Source organism: Salvia hispanica, chromosome 4 (genome assembly GCF_029641045.1).
Source record: "Salvia hispanica isolate PSC_SH4W2 chromosome 4, Shi_PSC_v1, whole genome shotgun sequence".
Taxonomy (NCBI): domain Eukaryota; kingdom Viridiplantae; phylum Streptophyta; class Magnoliopsida; order Lamiales; family Lamiaceae; genus Salvia; species Salvia hispanica.
Window position 1 is genome coordinate 43,973,682 of NC_142695.1, and position 16,189 is coordinate 43,989,870.

At 35.3% G+C, this 16,189-nt stretch overlaps 3 protein-coding genes across 9 annotated transcripts; 1 reads left to right on the top strand and 2 right to left on the bottom strand.

Moving 5' to 3' along the window:
- Positions 1-528: 528 nt before the first annotated feature.
- On the top strand, positions 529-4,830 carry LOC125195776 (citrate synthase, glyoxysomal-like). The gene is made up of 13 exons (XM_048093998.2): positions 529-938; positions 1,208-1,388; positions 1,580-1,665; positions 1,862-1,966; positions 2,347-2,409; positions 2,571-2,680; positions 2,867-2,986; positions 3,064-3,139; positions 3,304-3,377; positions 3,471-3,591; positions 3,931-4,028; positions 4,178-4,301; positions 4,491-4,830. Exons 1-13 carry the CDS (start codon positions 702-704, stop codon positions 4,620-4,622), a joined length of 1,527 nt encoding a protein of 508 aa, XP_047949955.1. The 5' UTR covers positions 529-701; the 3' UTR covers positions 4,623-4,830.
- Positions 4,831-6,120: 1,290 nt separating this feature from the next.
- LOC125192773 (transcription elongation factor B polypeptide) lies at positions 6,121-8,721 on the bottom strand. 5 transcript variants are annotated; one of them, XM_048090418.2, is made up of 8 exons: positions 8,563-8,721; positions 7,783-7,979; positions 7,552-7,689; positions 7,377-7,455; positions 6,930-7,001; positions 6,764-6,836; positions 6,495-6,551; positions 6,121-6,410 (listed from the first exon to the last, which is right to left on the bottom strand). In XM_048090418.2, exons 2-8 carry the CDS (start codon positions 7,942-7,944, stop codon positions 6,314-6,316), a joined length of 678 nt encoding a protein of 225 aa, XP_047946375.1. In that variant the 5' UTR covers positions 7,945-7,979; positions 8,563-8,721; the 3' UTR covers positions 6,121-6,313. The 5 variants fall into 5 exon arrangements, with proteins under 5 accessions (XP_047946375.1, XP_047946377.1, XP_047946376.1 ...); XM_048090420.2 differs by having other exon boundaries at positions 7,783-7,971; positions 8,563-8,710; XM_048090419.2 differs by having other exon boundaries at positions 7,783-7,986; positions 8,563-8,707.
- Positions 8,722-11,529: 2,808 nt separating this feature from the next.
- On the bottom strand, positions 11,530-15,314 carry LOC125196602 (Amidase family protein). 3 transcript variants are annotated; one of them, XM_048095187.1, is made up of 10 exons: positions 14,781-15,314; positions 13,899-14,210; positions 13,508-13,687; positions 13,307-13,401; positions 12,962-13,037; positions 12,768-12,845; positions 12,447-12,540; positions 12,287-12,336; positions 12,075-12,185; positions 11,530-11,822 (listed from the first exon to the last, which is right to left on the bottom strand). In XM_048095187.1, the coding sequence occupies exons 1-10, from the start codon at positions 15,297-15,299 to the stop codon at positions 11,739-11,741; spliced, it is 1,599 nt and encodes a 532-aa protein (XP_047951144.1). In that variant the 5' UTR covers positions 15,300-15,314; the 3' UTR covers positions 11,530-11,738. The 3 variants fall into 3 exon arrangements, 2 of the variants coding, with proteins under 2 accessions (XP_047951144.1, XP_088925748.1); XR_007171910.2 differs by lacking the exons at positions 11,530-11,822; positions 12,075-12,185; positions 12,287-12,336 and having other exon boundaries at positions 12,445-12,540; positions 13,200-13,401; XM_089069622.1 differs by lacking the exons at positions 11,530-11,822; positions 12,075-12,185; positions 12,287-12,336; positions 12,447-12,540 and having other exon boundaries at positions 12,764-12,845; positions 13,200-13,401.
- Positions 15,315-16,189: the final 875 nt, after the last annotated feature.

Consider the following 16,189-nt stretch of genomic DNA (forward strand, 5'->3'; position numbering starts at 1 on the left):
AGTACTCCTTCCGTCCGAAAAAAATAAACTGAATTTCAATTTCCATACGTCTCATATGCATAATTCATATTCATTTATGAAAACGTTTTCTCATTTCTCTTTTACTTTATTATTTATGAATTCCACCATCCATTACGTTATTTCAACTACTTTTTTTTTCATCTTACTTCACCAATTATGTATTAAAACTAGCATCGCCCCAATAGCCTATTTTAATAGTAGAACGGCTGGAATAGTTCAAATGAATTAAAATTTAATCCAAAAGCTTTTGATGCAATTAATGTTCATAAATGTGCTAGACTAATATGTGTACATTAGTTGGAAAGCGAGAAATGAGATGATGGAGATATGCAATCCTATCCTTCTCCACTCTGACTTATTATTATTTGGTTTTCCAAGATTTATTATTATATGCGTTACAAACTCCATACTTTACAGTCGGTTCGGCGGCGTGCACGCGACGTTTATATAATTATATATTCACATTTACATTTAAATATGGATTTAAAATACTAGTCCAGTATTAATTTTAATTCGCTTATAATTATAGAACGGATTTGTTAATAGTATTTAAATTAATCAATTTTTAAACTTATTATTGGGAGGATTCAATTGAATTGAGAAGTTTGATTTCTTTCGTTTATTATCCTCAATTAATTCCATCAAATTCATCAGAAGACACACTGCAAAATCTAATATCAATGGAGAATTGTGATCTTACAGCTACGGCTCGAGGCCGCTTGGCGGTGCTCTCAGCTCACCTCTCCGCTTCGCCTAATCGATCCGGCTCCTTCCTTGACTTCTCCGGCTGCTCTGCCGACGTGGCGCCGCCCACGAATCTCAAAGGTACGTTGACCTTGATTGATGAGCGTACCGGGATAAAGTATCAGGTTCAGGTATCCCAAGACGGCACTATCAAAGCCACCGACCTTAAAAAGGTAACTTTCACGCTTCAACCTATCCAATTTTCTTTCAATTCTACTATGGATTTTACTGTCAATTGTGAATCAACTATAAATGTGAAATCTTTGAGGCGTTTTGTTGCAAATTGATTTGGCATCCTTTGTTTGTGGCCAATTTTGAAAGCAATACAAAAGCTTGTAGTAAAGGCAATCGGTATCTCTGTTTGGTTGAAGTTGTTGCTTGATTAGATACAGTCCTTTTGATGCAATCGCCAGAAAGTAATTAATTTTTGGTCTCTTCACAGATATCCATAGGAAAGAATGACAAGGGGCTGAAGCTTTATGACCCGGGGTACCTCAACACAGCTCCTGTTCGATCTTCGATTTGCTACATTGATGGTGATGAAGGGATTCTTAGATACAGGGGGTATCCCATTGAGGAGCTGGCAGAGAAGAGTTCCTTTCTAGAAGTTGCTTATCTTTTGTGTAAGTTGCTTAGAATCCTTTTCAAGTTTCTTTGATCAACGTGTGTATATATGAGTGGATCACTAATCACCTTGTATTAGTTCAAGGTACAATGACAAAATATAGTTTTGATTGTTTGAGACGTTGCTGAGATGTTCATTTCAGTTTTTCTCAAGCTCAACTCTGATTTGCATTTTTTATTCTCATGTTAGTGTATGGAAACCTACCAACTGAAGGTCAGTTGGGAGAGTGGGAGTTTGCTGTTGCACAACATTCAGCTGTTCCACAAGGACTGTTGGTACGATTGTATATTTTTCTATAAATGTTTTAACAGAGAGTATTAATGCCAGTTTTTCTCCGTTCTTGTAATGACTACTATGAATTGATAGTGACATGCAAAGGTGCTATCTTGGTTTAGCAATCCATATTCAAGGATTCATTCAGCTCCTTAGAGAAATTAGAAACTCAGGATGCCTTTTGATCATGTTTTGCAGGATATCATACAGGCAATGCCACATGATGCTCACCCAATGGGGGTTCTTGTTAGCGCGATGAGTGCTCTTTCTGTCTTTCATCCAGATGCTAATCCAGCTTTAAGAGTAAGTCTTTCATCGTAGTTCTAGCAAGTCATTTGCTCCGTTAAGTCTCATTGGCATCCCTGCTCCTGCTTGTGGGTCGATCATAAAGTGGTAATCAGACTTCCAGTTTATGGATTTTTTTTACTTGAATACTATCAAGATGCAACCTTTGGTTACATATGGCTCTTAGAAATAAAATACCCGTTTTGTATCTATTAGTGCCTAGTGTAAGCATATTTTGAACTTGTGTCAAAAGTTTTTATGGCTTATTTCATGTTACTTGTGGTGTAACCTCAGAAGAACCGATATCTCTGGCCCCCTTGCTGCAATATCTTATTTCTTGTTGTTATAGTTGTTGAACATGGCACATTGTAATTCTGATCTTGTTCACTTCTATATAGGGGCAAGATCTGTACAAGTCTAAACAAGTGAGAGACAAACAAATTGTTCGCATACTTGGAAAGGTGATATAATCACTCTGCTGATGTGTCCCTTGCCTTATTTGATTTTAAAGTATCCCCATTCTTTCCATATGTTATTGCAAATTTTACTGTTGGACTAATGTTCATGTTATCATGAGTTCTTATCATAATAACAATAAGAGGTCTATTACTTTTCACTGCAGGCTCCAACAATTGCTGCAGCTGCTTATTTAAGGATGGCAGGGAGGCCACCTGTCCTTCCATCCAACAATCTCTCATACTCTGAGAACTTCTTATATATGCTTGACTCAATGTAAGTCATCCTTTTGTTTGTTACTGCTCGGTGTAGAAAATATCAGTCATATTATATCTCTTTTCTCCTAAAGGTGATTGGAAATTTTTGTTTGTTTCACTGCTGCACTAAGATATAGTTACCAGTCCTCTGACACTAAAGATTTCAGCTACTATATTAACTATGGGTTTTGCATGGAACAAACAGGGGTGACAGATCTTATAAACCAAATCCTAGACTTGCACGGGTTCTCGATATTCTATTCATACTGCATGCGGAACATGAGATGAATTGCTCTACTGCAGCTGCAAGACACCTTGCTTCGAGGTTGGATATAATTGTCTTGTTGAAGATGGAAACATTCATACGTTCTACTTGTAAGTAACATATATATGCATTTGCAGTGGTGTTGACGTGTACACAGCCCTTGCTGGAGCTGTTGGAGCTCTGTATGGCCCCCTTCATGGTGGAGCAAATGAGGTAACTTTCGCTGAGTTCCTTTGTAGCTACTATTTGGAAATCTTGTGGAGATCCAATGCATGTTAAGATGTTACCTGTACATAAATACTCACACATTATCCTTGAAATAAGCTTTGTGTCATTATGAATCACATTGAGTTTATCTTTCAATGGGCGCCATGTAGGCTGTGCTCAAGATGTTGAGTGAGATTGGAAGTGTTGACAACATACCTGAATTCATTGAAGGTGTAAAAAACAGGTTTGGTTCCTCCAGTGACTTTCTTTTAGTAGCTGCTTCTTACGGTGCAAAATGTCAACAACTCACCAGCCTATATAATGCCATGATCTATAGGAAAAGAAAGATGTCTGGTTTTGGACACCGCGTTTACAAAAACTATGACCCACGTGCCAAAGTTATCAAGAAACTTGCAGAGGAAGTATTTTCAATTGTTGGCAGGGATCCTCTCATTGAGGTGTGTTTCGTATATTCTTACAGTTAGCTTAAAGGTGCATTTTTTTTAACCTCGAATAGTAACTAAGAAGTCATAATCAAGCCCTGATGGAATTTAAATGGATGAATGCTTGGACCACCTGACAGCTTGCCCTTTGTCCTTCAATGTTTATATAAACCTGTTCTTCTGGTCTACAATTTCATATAATGGACTTCATATGTCATAATTAAGACACTCCTGACCAAAATCTTAATCTAGAGGCTATGCCACTATAGGTTGTAAGTTGGCTTTTATCGGCTTCAATGGCACATGTTTCTATTATGCTATGAAGTCTCATGCATGGATATGATGTAATTTCAGGTGGCAATAGCTTTGGAGAAGGCTGCACTCTCAGATGAGTATTTTGTTAAGAGAAAGTTGTATCCGAATGTTGACTTCTATTCTGGGTTGATTTATAGGTAAGTATGCTGAGACTTAACTGCATTAGCGTTTTTTATCGTCCTTTTGCTTCATTATCTTTGGAGGGGGGGGAAAGAAGGGAATAGCTCAAATTTTCATCTCTGTTTCTTACTTGTATAGCACGTAATTTCTCCATTATTGTCATCAGGGCTATGGGTTTCCCTCCGGAGTTCTTTACCATTTTGTTTGCGATCCCCCGAATGGCTGGCTATTTATCTCACTGGCGAGAGTCTCTGGATGACCCTGATACTAAGATAATGAGACCAGCGCAGGTTATCTTTTACTTGCTTAAATTCTATGGACTATAATTCAACACACTATATTTCTCCTTTGCTAACTTGCGATATTTATCCTGTTGATGACACTTCCTGCACATGTTCTACTCGAATGCCATGTTAATCTTGATTCTAGCTAGAATTCGTCACCGGTCTATGCCATGTTAATCTTGGTTTTACGTCCAGGTATACACCGGCGTATGGCTAAGGAATTACACGCCACTGAAAGAGCGAACGCTATCGAAAGAAGTGGATAAACTTGGTCAGGTGGCGGTGTCCAATGCAACAAGGAGGCGTTTGGCTGGATTCGGGGCCTAGGATTTTTCCAGATGGAACGAGGATTATAGTACTGGGAACTTATTCCAGGTGTCCTTGAATCATGGGTGTCATGCTTTTAAGAGGCATCTCAGTTTGATTTTATTATGTGATGCAGATGGCCATACAGCATAAGTTGTATTAATAAACTTCACAGGATGACAATTGAGTTATTGAACTGTACTAAAAAGGGTATTACTTAATTTCCTAACATCACAAAATATCCAAATCAGCAGCATGTTGTAAAATCCAAATATTATTATTATTATTATTATTATTATTATTATTATTATTTTTTATTATTATTATTATTATTATTATTACTCTACTATTATTATTATTATTTGTAGGGATAATGGTCTCTAAAATTTTGAACTTTGGTCTAATTGTAGTATTTTTCACAAATTTTAAAATTGGTCTAGAATATCAAATTTCACATTTTGTTTGTTAGTATTTTTTACAATGGATCAATCATCATATTCGACTAATGTGTGAGACGTTTTTACCTTACATGGCACAACTAAATTAATTTAACTTTCTACGTGACTTTTTAACCTATTTTCTGTTATTTAAAGAGTGGTCTAATATGTCATAAATATTTTTATGGTTGCCTACGTTGAATAAGTATTTGCCGAAAATATCTTATTTAGGTCGAATTGGAAAATAGTAGTGCACGGAATAGAAAGTTTTTTGATATTTTAGATGAATTTTAAAGTTCATAAGAAAATACCAAAATTAGAGCAAGCAGGAATAGTTTTTTAGGGACTAATATCCCTTTAATTTTAATTCCAATAAAGTATCTTATTTGCACTTAGTTATCGATATCCATATTTTTGTTAGTTTTTTAAAGTTGAATTTGTACGAAATTTATACCACTACTAGAATTTAGTTTCAATTTTTAGACACCACCAATTCAATTATTTGGTTGTACATTTCATTCCAATCATTAAAATAGCCTTATTAAGATAATTTTACAATTAAGAATAAATAAAATCATAAAACTATCCCAAATAAAAGTATGTTAAATATAATATTCTATGTTGTGCTGTAGTTTGACTTTAAAACTATCTAAATGAATAAACAATTTCAATATTTTGAATAAGTACATGAAGTTACTAAAAGGTGATAGTAGTACTGCATTCATTAATAATAATAATAATAATAATAATAATAATAATAATAATAATAATAATAATAATAATAATAATAATTAATTAATTAATTAATAACAATTCTTTTTATGTTTTAATAAGGTGCTAAGCCATGATTATTTGCATCTTTTAATTGAAAAAAGTAACTCCACCTATATTTTGGACATTGAAACAGTCTAATTTTAGCAAAGTTTGAAATTATATAAGCAAATTCCAGTTATATTTATGAACTGCGACTTCTGCCTAAGGTTCAATTTACAAACTGAGACCTGTGGTACTGCTAAATAGATGGAACTTATCAATGTTGGTCAATAATAAATCATATAGATCGAACGGCCAAATCGAAAAGATTGGGTGCTAAGCTATCATATATATAGCCTTCAGCCTTCATGTCATGAGTTATAAACAGCTAACATCCGCATCAGGAGAAAATTTAGGAGTAGCAAACATCATCCGATTTTACGGCTTGCAATAACATAGTAGTATGATACAACAACATCAACAATAGTTGTAATATGCAAGAAAGAGAGACTCCACTATGTTTCAGAATCTTCTCCGAAATGGCTTGATCATTTTGTTCGACGATGATGGTGACGAAGCAGATCTAGAAGTAACAACTGGCTTTGGCTTGGACATAACACTAATAATCATGCAAAATATGGTCAGGAACAGTAGATACAGAGGTTAATAACAGATTAAAGCATAGTACTGAATGTGTTATTACCTATGATTCTTGTGCACCACCTTATTTTTCATGGCAGCTAAATTCTTGACCTCTCGGCTGCACAACGAAATAAGTATCACAAGGATGAGAACTCTAAGATTTCTTGATAAATTACTAGAAATAAACGCTTTTTTATATAAATGTTCTACTAATTCTATCCAATCCAGACAGCAAATGTGTGGTGGAAAAAATGAAGAAACAAGTTATATGGAAACGACATCAGTTAATAAGTAGTAGTAGAAAACTACGTCGCCAATAACACAAGTCACCTGTTAATGAACTCGAGCTTTGACTTCTTCATAATGCTGCTTTTGGTGTTGTAGATATTGCTTGCAGTCTCACCTAAGGATGTTAAACAAAATACTTACTTTACTTAATGGTCCAAAAATCTAAAAACATCTTATTAGTCAAGCCAAGGGGAAAGAGTGCGGGTACCTCCCCAAAAGCTTCGTTTCTTGCTAGAAGGTGGAACTTTTGAGCACAGCTGCACTTGTCTGGTTCTTTTTTCTGCAAGGTAATCAGTAAAATGTTGGTACTGCTGAGAAATTCTTGAGAAGCAATGAGCACCACTATCTCACATCTATAGATAAGATTCCCCAACAAAAATGATTACAAACAACAAGGAATAACTGGGATTCTGGCAAGAGAGTTTTATGATTAAATTGCAATTGTGAAAGACAAAACAAAGGAGCTAATATCCTATGAGAGTTATAGAACTATGCCTTTTGAAGTAACCTATTTACAGAAGTAACCTTATATAAAACCCATATTAATTACTAGCACATTCTTTTTCTGGACAACAATGGAGGTAACTGAAGCAGTGGGATGTCATAAATATCTCATCTCAGTATTTAAGAACGGAGATAGAAAAAAGGTACTGACTTGCATCTTCTTCATGATATCGCTGCTTTATGCGATCAAGAGATTTTTGTGTAGCCTCTTCCCTCTCTTTTAGTTTAGCCTATTTTATGGGATCGCAGATGTAAACATAACACAACCAAAGGCAAAGGTTGCAATGTTGCATTAGTTATTTTTTTAAATGGAGTAAATTGAGTACCTCATACAATTGTTTCCATCTGAAGGTTACTTTTCTCTGCTTCATCTTCTCAACGACAGTATCGAAGCTATCCTCACCAAAACTGTCCTTGAAAAATCTTTTCCACAACTTATCGGTGACTGGGCTAAGATCTCTATCCTTTAAGACCAAGAATCAGTAGATCACAAGTTAAATTTAGAGGATCAGAAGAAATATGCATCAAATAGGAAATTGATGAACAAAATATCTTACTGATGTGCTATTCTCAATGTGCATCAGCTGATCAAGTGTACAGTGGCATAAAATGCGCTCTAAGAGATGGTGGTCGGTTTCTCCAACATCTCCTAGATACCTAACATTGTCTATGGCCAAATGAACACACAAGTCGACCAACGACGGGGCTTTTCGCATCATTATGAAAGCTTCTTTCACGTTGCAACTCTGCAAAACTACATTCTCAAGATATACAAATGGAAAAAAAATGAGATTGTTATAAAAAAACTCTACCGATAGCTTATCTACTACTAGTATTTCTCTCATCAGTTCGGAATAAAACAATACAGTGCAAATAGAGTTGAAAAGTCACAAAGTCTAGAACTAAAAGCATTTCAAATTGTGAATTAGCTAAATTTCGTATTCACCAGAAGCCAAGAGCAGCTAGATCGCATCAATTTCCCAATAAACACCCAATATATCAACTTCAGAAATTTGTATTGCAACGGATCGCATCAAATCATCAATTACCCAATATTGCCAGTCAAAAAAATTGCAAAAAAAGAAGCTGCACAAATCAATTTTCAACAAAAAACGTGCGTAATTATCAAATTCTTATCACCTACAAAAACAAAACTAAAATTAAATTCAAATAAAAGCAAAGAATAAACAGACCAGAGATCAAATTCGTCGAATTATCACCACTCATATACCAATATATCGCACCAATAAGTCAAACGGCTAATAAAATTGAATCAAGAATCGGCTGCATAACCAAAATGAGAAAGAAAAGAGAAGGGTGTGGGTTGAGGAGCATACCTAGATGAGATCGGAGCAGGAGAGGGAGGAAATTAAGACGTCAGCACCAACGGATTATGACGATAGCAATAGCAATGCGTGTTCCTCTTGGTATTTTTTATTTTTTCATTTCATTTAGGTCATGGTTAAGGCCCAACTATATTCGGATTCTCATATTTTACTACTCCAGTACACTATTTATGTTGCCAAACACTATTATTGTTATGATACAGAAGTTTTATTGGATTAGAGTTTTTGTTGTTTTAATTACATAATTTAAAATATTACTCTCTCCGTCTGCAAATAGAAGTCTCATTCCTATCCGGCACGAGTTTTAAGAAATGTTAAGAAAAGTTGCTGGAAAAGAGTTAGTGGAACAGGGGTCTCAATTGTATATATTAGTTTTAAATGAATTAATAAAATGAGAGTGAAATGAGTTAGTGGAAGGTGAGATCTTATTACAATTTATTGTAAAAGTGAATCGGAACTCTTATTCGCAGACGGACTCAAATAGAAAAAACGGAACTCTTATTCGCAGACTGAGAGAGTAGTATAATGTTGTTTTCATATAGCTTCTAGTTGCTTGAATTTTTTGCTAAAGCATCAACAAGATTCTAAACACGAATTTAAAGTACAATACCAACCTATTTATTAAATCCATTATAATATTAGTACATAGATTAAAATATTTTTCGCTCTATTAATTTTTTTTTTACTGTATGAAAGAGTAGTCTATAGTTGATACATAGATGGTCAACTGCCTTTTGACCAGATTGGTGAGTTAAGTATATCATTCTAATGAATCATGTTAACATAAATAATTTAACAATTAAAATTTATAAAGAAAATTTAAATAAAGAAAGAGAAAATGAATCGAAACCAATTCTCCATGTATTCTTTATTTCCGTATAGGGATTACGAATTGGTCGATGTTAGTGAAAATTTTGGGGAAATTGCACCATACATACAAAATGTTTCATTAGTGTTTCAAATTGATACAAAAAGTTTCAAGTTAACATATTACACAAATTGTTTTGTTTGTGTTTTAAACTAATACATCTTCCTTAATTGATTAACACCGTTAGTTTTGTTTGGAGAAATTGCACCATACATAATAAACTCTTCTCAAATACCTCTCTCTTGGAGAATGATTTTTCATTAAAAAAAAGGTAAATATGGTAATTATATGTCTCTAGCTCCATTTACTTTTCCCCTTGGAGATGCTCTAAAAAAAATTCTAGAACTTCTCTCGTCCACTGCAGGTAAACTTCTTACTTTAAAGCATTGAAAATTTTCACTTTTGCTCTATTGAAACATAGGAATTTAGTTCTACATGTCGAGAACCTCTATTGAAACATAGGAATGAAACATAGGAAAGGGATACTAGAAATTTTTCACTCTGAGTTTTGATTGCTATTGACCGTGATTTAGTTTAGAAACATGTCTTGGCTGTTTTAATTGCTTATGCATCTGAAAACATGGAGGTGGAAGAGCTGCAGGGGAGCTTCATTGAGAACACAAATTGTCTGTTTTGTGAGGGACTCTTGGATGGTCAGTTTAGTCAGCTTCAAATGCTTCTGATGAAACCAGTTATGATTTTGTGTTTGAATTTGTTTCCTTTTAATCTATTATTTGATGCCCATGTTCATGAGTTTAAATGCAGCAGCTCTAGAAATAATGAACAAATTAGTGTTTGGGATGCTTGTAGCAAGCGAAGCAATAATACTTGTTGTCAAAACTAAGCTTAAGGAGCTGTGGTTATTGGAGCAATAAATTGTAGCAGCATTCTATTTTGTCACAAATTTAAGGTTGTGAGAATATTTTCAAGATCACGAGTGATGTTTCAATGTGGGAATTTATATTTGGTTGAGAAAGATTGTAGCTGTGTTTGAATTTGATTTTTATGTTTGTAAGTGATTCAAAGTATTTCTCATGAATAAAGAATTTAAAGTAAAGATGAAACAGAAAACCTAACGGTGTTAATCACTTAAGGAAGATGTATCAGTTTAAAACACACACAAAACATTTTGTATGTAATATGTTAACCTGAAACTTTTTGTATCAATTTGAAACACTAATGAAACATTTTGTATGTATGATGCAATTTCTCAAAAAAATTTATATAAAGTGGTGTAAAACTTGAGACATCATTTTCTATTTTATTTTGTATAAATAGGAGAATTGAATTACTACTACTTAATTCTTTAAGAAATAAAATACTACCTATTGTTTTTCTCATCAAATTTCCCTCACTTCCTCTCTCACAAAACTAAGATTTTCGACTGAAACCCTAGAAACTGATCTTCTTCCCTCAACGGTATTCGTCAACAAGTTCGTACGATAGAGCTGAATCCTATCAGTATGTCAACAAGCCCAATTAATTCCTCGATCAATTTATTGTTGGAGAGTGAATTCGATATTTTATAAAATCATATTGTTGAGCATGCTGAGAGGAGAAGAAACGAGAGAAAAGTGGACCGTTGATGCTAATATTTTGAAGCACCACAAATATGCAAGTGACCAAATTCAAGTCCTCCCCTCGAAGAAAGACAGGGTTGTGGGGGATATGAATCCTTCAAAAAACTAAAAATTGGAGGAACAAATATTTATATATTTTCATACAATTTTTAACTCTAGTAATAGCCTTTAGATAAGCAATGTGTTATTAAAAACATCCACAAAATACCAGAATTTCGTGTAAATTAATTTGAAACTGAGCTTGGTAACTTCATAGTTTTTTTTTTTTTTATCACAATGTGATTTGTGCAAATGTGATATTTTAATTTCCCTCCCATAATACAAGCTTCTAAAATTTCAAGAATAAATAAATGGATTTCATTAATTTTTTTGAAGTCAAAAGATCCATCTAAGCCTTTGCATGAAGAAGAATGAAACCAAATAAGAGTTCGACCCAATGTGTTAGTTGTCTCTTAGTTGGTCCCGATTTGACAATAGCAGTAACTTATTTTTCCCAACAACCAAATAAAATTTATAAACAGAACCAATTATTTTAAAACTTTATTCAGAAAAATCGATATTCGTCAGCTGAAGATATACCAGGAGTTTTAAATAGCGAAGAAAACCAACAAAAGAATTTAACTACTGCCTAAACACAATCAATCTTACCAAACCCTTTGACCATGGGCATGGAGAACGAACATCCCTCGAGAGGTTATGCTGCTCACTCACTAACAAGTTTATTCATCAGCTACGAGTGGGGGAATGAACGAATATCCCTCGAGAGTCTGCTCAAAGATGTGCCCTATTTTTAACAACTTCTCCTGCAAAGGTTAACAATACAACTTTTGATATAGTGTTGAACAACCATAGTTTCAAGGGTGTGACTTCTAGACCTACTTATAAATCATCATGTTACATGAAGGATGTGATTATCAACAAATCCTTTGTGAATTCCGGCAAAGAAGTTTGTTACCTATACCCCAACCCAATTCCTGTTGGTGTCCTTAACTTTTGAATAGCAGTATACAGTTTGAATTCAAAATTCTTGGTAGAAAGCAAAAATTTGGCTGTACCTCATCAAATGCCGCTCCAATCATTTGAATACCGACAGGCATTCCAGCTGACCCTCCATCAAATCCACATGGTAAAACCAACGCAGGCAGACCAGCCAAGTTCACATTAACCTGCATTCACATTAAATCATGAAACGACAAACGAATACAAAGGATTTTTTAATTCTTTGACCAATATGTTACAAAATAAATGACGTGGTGTAGAAACTCACAGTCATTATGTCTCCTGCATACATGGCTAATGGGTCATTTTTCTTCTCACCTAGAAAAAACACCAAGTATATTAGTATATTTTATAAGTTCACCAAATGAAAAGCCATAACAATGGAGTATTAAGAAAAAACACACATTATGATATCATTACTACCGTACCAATCTTATAAGCAACAGAGGGAGCAGCAGGAGATATCAGTATATCATTTTTGTCCAAAGCATCCTTGAAGCTATTTCGTATTATTGTCCTAACCTGAAAATACCAGCATATTTATCAATTTTCTTCATATGAAAAAAAATTTAGTCCAGGAAATAAGGCCAGCTTACAGTGTAAGATTAAATTTCAGTAACAACTGCACCAAATTGCATTTTAGAGCGATAGCTAACCATCTTATTACTAAAAAGTAAAAACAGAATTCAGCTTCCAAATAATTCATCATTGAAGCAAATAATATAAATTGACAGTGACAGTGGTCAAACCTGCTGAGCACGCTTGTAATATGCATCATAGTAACCAGCAGAAAGAGCATATGTACCCATCAAGATTCTCATTTTAACCTGTAACAATGAAGTATTTGTTGTCAAGTTAAATATAGGACGGCTTCTCTATTGGCCACAAATTAGGAAGGAGAATGCCTAAAAAGAATTTATACACAAACATTTCAAAGTCACACCTCAGAACCAAGACCTTCAGCACGGGAGTCCCCATAGAGAGATTTGAGCTCTTCACCAAAAACTTGGTTTCCATATCTGCAAACAGAATATATATGGAGTTGATGGGAACTAAAATTACTATCAAGTTCAGTGACAGATGATTATCTACTGCAGTCTGAAGTTATTCAAAACCTCCCCTTCCCCCCCTCCCCACTATACAGCCACGATAAGAAGAAACATTGCCACAAAATCACATACCAGTTTTCTCCCTTCCTCCATGTGTGTGAGGTTGTATATTTCTATACATGACCATTTGTAAAACATATGTAATATTTGTAGAAACAGACCAAAGGTTGCAGTATAACCTGACACCATCATAGCGAGACAAATTTGAAGATGATTCAGATGAAGCAAGAATGTAGTATGCTGGCAATCCAAGCGAAAATGATGGCAATGATACCTATATATGCAAAAATGAAATAAAAATATATGAAGTCAGGTGGCACTTTACTAGTGATACAGATAGATACTATATTGAGAGAAAAATCAAACAAAAAAAACCATACCTCTGATACTGTGCATCCAAGTTCTTCCAGATGTGAAACAGCACTGCGGACTGAAGAGACTACTTCTGAATCAACTCCATTACCAAGTGTTTCATGAATAACACCAACTCGCAGTCCTTTCAAGGGTTTAGATTCCAAGTAATCAAGAGGAACAAACTGAGATGCATAGTCTGGGACTTCCTAAAACACAGACAAGGTGAAAGTAAGTGCCTAAGTGGGCTTTTGGTACAAAAACACTCCAATTAGGAGAAGTAGCTTGACCAAGGTTACACTAAATTGGATTAGAAGATTCTGGAGTGGATGGTATTCTGCACCTCTTTCACTTTAGAGTTTAGACACTGAAATATAATGGTCAAAATGCATATGAAGCATCAAAGATATAGGAACATACTTGTTTGCTACTTGTAGCATCGAAGTTATCAAAACCCGAAATGGCATTTAGGAGAATTCCTGCATCAGCAACAGAAGAACCAAAGCATCCAATAACATCCAAGGAGGATGCATAAGCGACAAGACCATATCTCGAGACACGACCATATGTTGGCTTCAGCCCAACAACACCACAGAAAGATGCTGGTTGCCTAACACTGCCACCAGTATCACTTCCCAGCGCCACCATGCACTGTCTAGCAGAAACAGCTGCAGCTGAGCCCCCTGATGAACCTCCTGGTACTCGTGACAAATCCCAGGGATTAGCCGTCACCTAACGAATATGAAGATGCATCACCTGAGTAAACCATATATGGTTACATAATGTGAATTGGATTTATTATCACTTTTAGTTTACCATCTCCACGAACCAAAGTAATAAGCTCATGTTATCAAGATACCATCAGCACAGTGCCACCTCCTTTAATAAACCTACAACTGCAATTACCTATGGTGATTGTTCTTATAGTTCCCCTTTAATTCAATAAGCATAATGAACAATCCATCAATAATATTCCATTTGGCTTCGCTCAAAGTACCTTCGAATAATCACAAGATCTTTGCTTGTAACTCTTTACATGCTAATTTAGAGGCACATTCAAGCTTCAACACTAATACATCAGCATATGGCATGTAAATTAATTGCTGATCACAGCTAACATTTCTTGACACCGTGATCGATCATCTTGATAATCAAAATACATGCAATGCAGTAGACGATTATGCAAATCCAATAGTAACACAATACACAAAATTAGCGAAAATTGGAAGAGGAATGCAATGAATTAGTAACTATTTTCCACCAACAAATATCTATCATACTTAGGAGCTGAAATAAACTAACCTGATATGCAGAGCCTTCTGTCGTACTCCCCATCCCAAACTCATCCAAATTAGTCTTCCCAACAACAATAGCTCCCATTTCCCTCAGCTTCCTCACCGCCGTGGCGTCGAACGGCGGGCGGTAATTCTCCAGAATACGAGACCCCGCCGTCGACGGCATATCTCGCGTACAAATATTATCCTTAACTCCGACCAAAACCCCAGCCAGGGGGCCGACCTCCTCATTGTGCTTAATTCTGTTATCCAGCTCCTCGGCCTGCTTCAAGACGATGTCGTCAGGGGATACGTAGAGGAAGGTGCTGAGCTGGGGCTCGTGGCGGCGGAGGCGATGCAGAAACGACTTGGCGAGGTCGACGGCGGAGGTCTGGCGGGAGAGTAGGGCTTTGCGGCTGGTGAGGATTTGGGAGGGCGAAGGCGAAGCGGAGGCGGGGGTGAGGATGGGGGAGGTGTGGAGGCATTTGAAGGTGAGGGGGGCGGCGGGGGAGCGGAGGAGGCGAGGGGTTTGGGCTGAGGATAGCATTTTTTGGCGGAGGATCGAGTGAGGCTTAGCAGTGCTTCATTAGATCACTCACTCATTTCGTTTTGGTCCTTCATGTTTCACATCATAATGAAATCACCCCAGTAGATCTTTTGTTTGTCAATTGTGTCATCTTATCATCATCCTATCAGACCAACATTATTTTAATTCTAAACATATAAGTATTTTGTTGATACATTTAGCTAAGTAAATGATTTTGAGCCGGTTAGAAAGGTAAACATTACTAATTACTAGTACTTAAACATCAGACCTACAGTATTTTAATTCTAAACATATAAGTATTTTGTTGATACATGGAATCAATTCTATGTGCTGCTCTTCTTACTTATTCAATTCTAATTTTACATTTGACTAAGTTCAAAATTAATATCTATATTTGTTTGAAAATACTTTTTGATCGTGCACATTAATTTTGATTGTTATTGGTCATAAACAGTAGTATGTTTTTGTCCAAATTTAATGTTCCTGTCAAAAAATTAACGATGAACAACATTTTTACCGGACCGTAACTTAATTTAACAATGTGCAATATCAATGTTCTCTTTCATTTCTCGTTTACTTTTTGCGTTTTAATTCATTTTTCCAACACAAATAGGTTGTAAACGATGGACACAAAGGGATGAGAACCTTTAAATAATTTTACATACTTGTATTATTTTTTTTCATTTAAGCAATGAATGATTTTAATGTGCAGAGCATTCCTGCTATGGCATTTTGCACAGCAGTGAATTCCAACCCGATGATTTTGATGTGCAAAGCATTCCAACTGTGGCATTTTGTTGTCTTAAATTCAATACATTTTCATTTATATTTATTTTGTGGGCTTCTCGTTTAGCCAGTTAGCCTAGACCACAAATATTAAGAATATCCTT